Raw genomic sequence first — 2,322 nt, 5'->3', positions numbered from 1 at the left:
ACCCAATTCAACAACGAAATTATGGTTATTGTGCCGAAATCTTGGCGTCCTGGTGTTGGGCGGCTATCTCATTACTGAACGACAGCGGGTCATAGAGACGATTCTGGTCGAGTGGGGCGGAGGCGGGTTCGATATCTAGACCATCATTCTTGGTATCTATTCGACCAGCACTCTACAAAATGAGACGGGGCCGGGGGCGCCAGTTCCATCAATTTCCCACTTCCCCGAAGGGTTAGGGTGCGTTCGGTTCGCCAATAATGGACTTATTTCGCCATTATTGACCCCATCCACGATTATTTTTTGAATAAGCGCTCATCGTGATAATTGGTAGCGTTCGGTAGGATTTTCTGAAATGAGCGCTCATTCCGTCGTTATTCAAGAATTGGGGTCTGGGCCATTCCGGATCCATTCTCCCATGGTATTCGGACTATCCGAAACAAAGCCACGCTGATTAGGCCTGAAAAAAGGCAGTCTCTGGCAGCCACGCATTTGTCAGACGTCGACTCACTCTTCATTTGTCACCATGCATGGTAGCACGTCGTCTAGGGCAGAGGCCATGGCGGCATTCATTCCTGTACTCATCGAGTTCCTCCATGAACCAGATCCCATCCCGTGTCGGACTTCTATCCTGACAGGGGCCATGTACTATCTAGAGCTACTCGAGTCTCGTATTGAGGTGCGCCTTGCCCAGGTAGCGCGCATGCCGCGAGACACTTTTCTTGAGCTTCAGAGGGTCGGCGACGACCCATCGAGGCGCGCGCCTCATCGCTACAGGAGCGTAGGTGGTTGTGGAATGCCAGGATCGTGCGGCGGCGTCGGGGCGCTGGCAGTACGACCGGAACAACGCACAATGCAGCCAAGGAAATGCGAGACGGCTTTGCCTTCGCTATGTGGACGCGGTATCTAGACTACATCTCGCGTAACGGCTATCCTGAGATCCGAGTACTTGATGAGATGACGTTCAATCGCATTGCTCGCGTTATATGACGCCTGGAAGTTGCGAGTCTGTACAGAACGCATCTACAGGTCTGGGGCGCCGTCGCCGTTGTTGCCGTCGTTGGCGCGCCACTTGTCGGAGGTGTCGCGGCGGGCGGCTCCGTTGACGAGTCTGCCGGTTCGGGCGCGTCACTGCAGGCGTCGACGTCGGTCGCTTCGTCGCCAGTGATGGACATGATACCTGTCGCGTCCGACAGCTCGACGTAGAGGTCGAAGGGCTCGTGGCGGAGCTTGGCGGCCGCCGAGTTCGTGAGGAGGTAGCTCTTCCAGACGTCGTCGTCGGCGACGATCGTCTTCATAGTATCGTTCAACCCGAAGCCGCTAAGCTTCAACACCGTGGGGCAACGAGTGCTACGAGATACTCTCGCTTGGCGTCGGTCGAGGCGGCACGGTCGCGCATGGATGCGTCGAGAAGATGTATGCCACGTGTCTATATTATTTCACGCCTGCCCGCCAGTCGTTTGGCCGTGAGTCACTCTGCTTCCGTCCAGGACCGAGTCCTTGATGAGCTTGGGAATAATTGCCCTGCGAACCGAACGCGTTTTCGTCAATAATGGACCTGCAAACCCAATTCTTATTTTCGCATTTTTAATAATGGCCATTTCGATAATCGCTTAAAAAATAATGGCCGCGAACCGAACGCACCCTTAGAGACGTCCTTCCAATACAGTACCCCTAGTAGTCCTTTAATGCAGCTCCCTCCAGATAACGTTTTCTCGGCCATGCATTAGTAACGAGATATTCGAGCTGACACTACGATCTCGCCTCTTCAACACCTGGTCCGCACTTTCGCACAACACAATCCCATGCAACGCAGAAACACACAAGACGTTTACAGCCGCAAGGACTAAGTCCACCAACGCAGACGATTAAGGTTGCCCACACTTGGTGGGTGTTTTTAGACACGCAAAATGTTCCAGCACTGGTTCTTGTTGTACTCCGTGCAGTCCCAGACCTGCACCTTGTGGCCGCTGTCGGTCGGGTCGGCATCGAGGCACAAGTTGGCGTGCGTCGCGTGCTTGACCAGCTTGTCTTGGAGCACCCACTTTTGGTTCGCGTTCGTCGCATCGCACGCGTAAGTGTGGAGACCGAACTTGCCGTTGCCGGTCGAGAAGGCGTCGAGGCACTGGCCGTTGCTGCCGACTTGCAGCGTCTGCGCGACGGGGTCGTACGCAAACTTTTCGTTGGCGTTGTTGCGGAGCACGTCGGCGTAGAGGCCCGTGTCGTACTCGGAGAGCCACGAGTTGGTGTAGCACGTCTGGAGGTGGATGCTCACGCTCGACGGGCTCTTGCAGTCGCTAAAGTACTGAAGGAGGTTCTGGCTGC

The 2,322-nt window shown here is 55.2% G+C and overlaps 2 protein-coding genes across 2 annotated transcripts; both read right to left on the bottom strand.

The window, feature by feature from the left end:
- Positions 1-1,024: 1,024 nt before the first annotated feature.
- On the bottom strand, positions 1,025-1,295 carry SPRG_18410 (hypothetical protein; the record flags this gene model as incomplete). Its single annotated transcript, XM_012357845.1, has 1 exon — positions 1,025-1,295. A coding segment is annotated over one exon (271 nt), but the record flags the coding sequence as incomplete, so codon positions are not given.
- Positions 1,296-1,894: 599 nt separating this feature from the next.
- On the bottom strand, positions 1,895-2,314 carry SPRG_18407 (hypothetical protein; the record flags this gene model as incomplete). The annotated part of the gene is made up of 1 exon (XM_012357844.1): positions 1,895-2,314. A coding segment is annotated over one exon (420 nt), but the record flags the coding sequence as incomplete, so codon positions are not given.
- Between the last annotated feature and the right edge of the window lie 8 nt (positions 2,315-2,322).

The sequence above is a fragment of the Saprolegnia parasitica genome (assembly GCF_000151545.1).
Source record: "Saprolegnia parasitica CBS 223.65 unplaced genomic scaffold supercont2.1175, whole genome shotgun sequence".
Taxonomy (NCBI): domain Eukaryota; phylum Oomycota; class Saprolegniomycetes; order Saprolegniales; family Saprolegniaceae; genus Saprolegnia; species Saprolegnia parasitica.
Note: the sequence above shows the minus strand (reverse complement) of the source record. Positions and strands in the feature narration are given on the sequence as shown.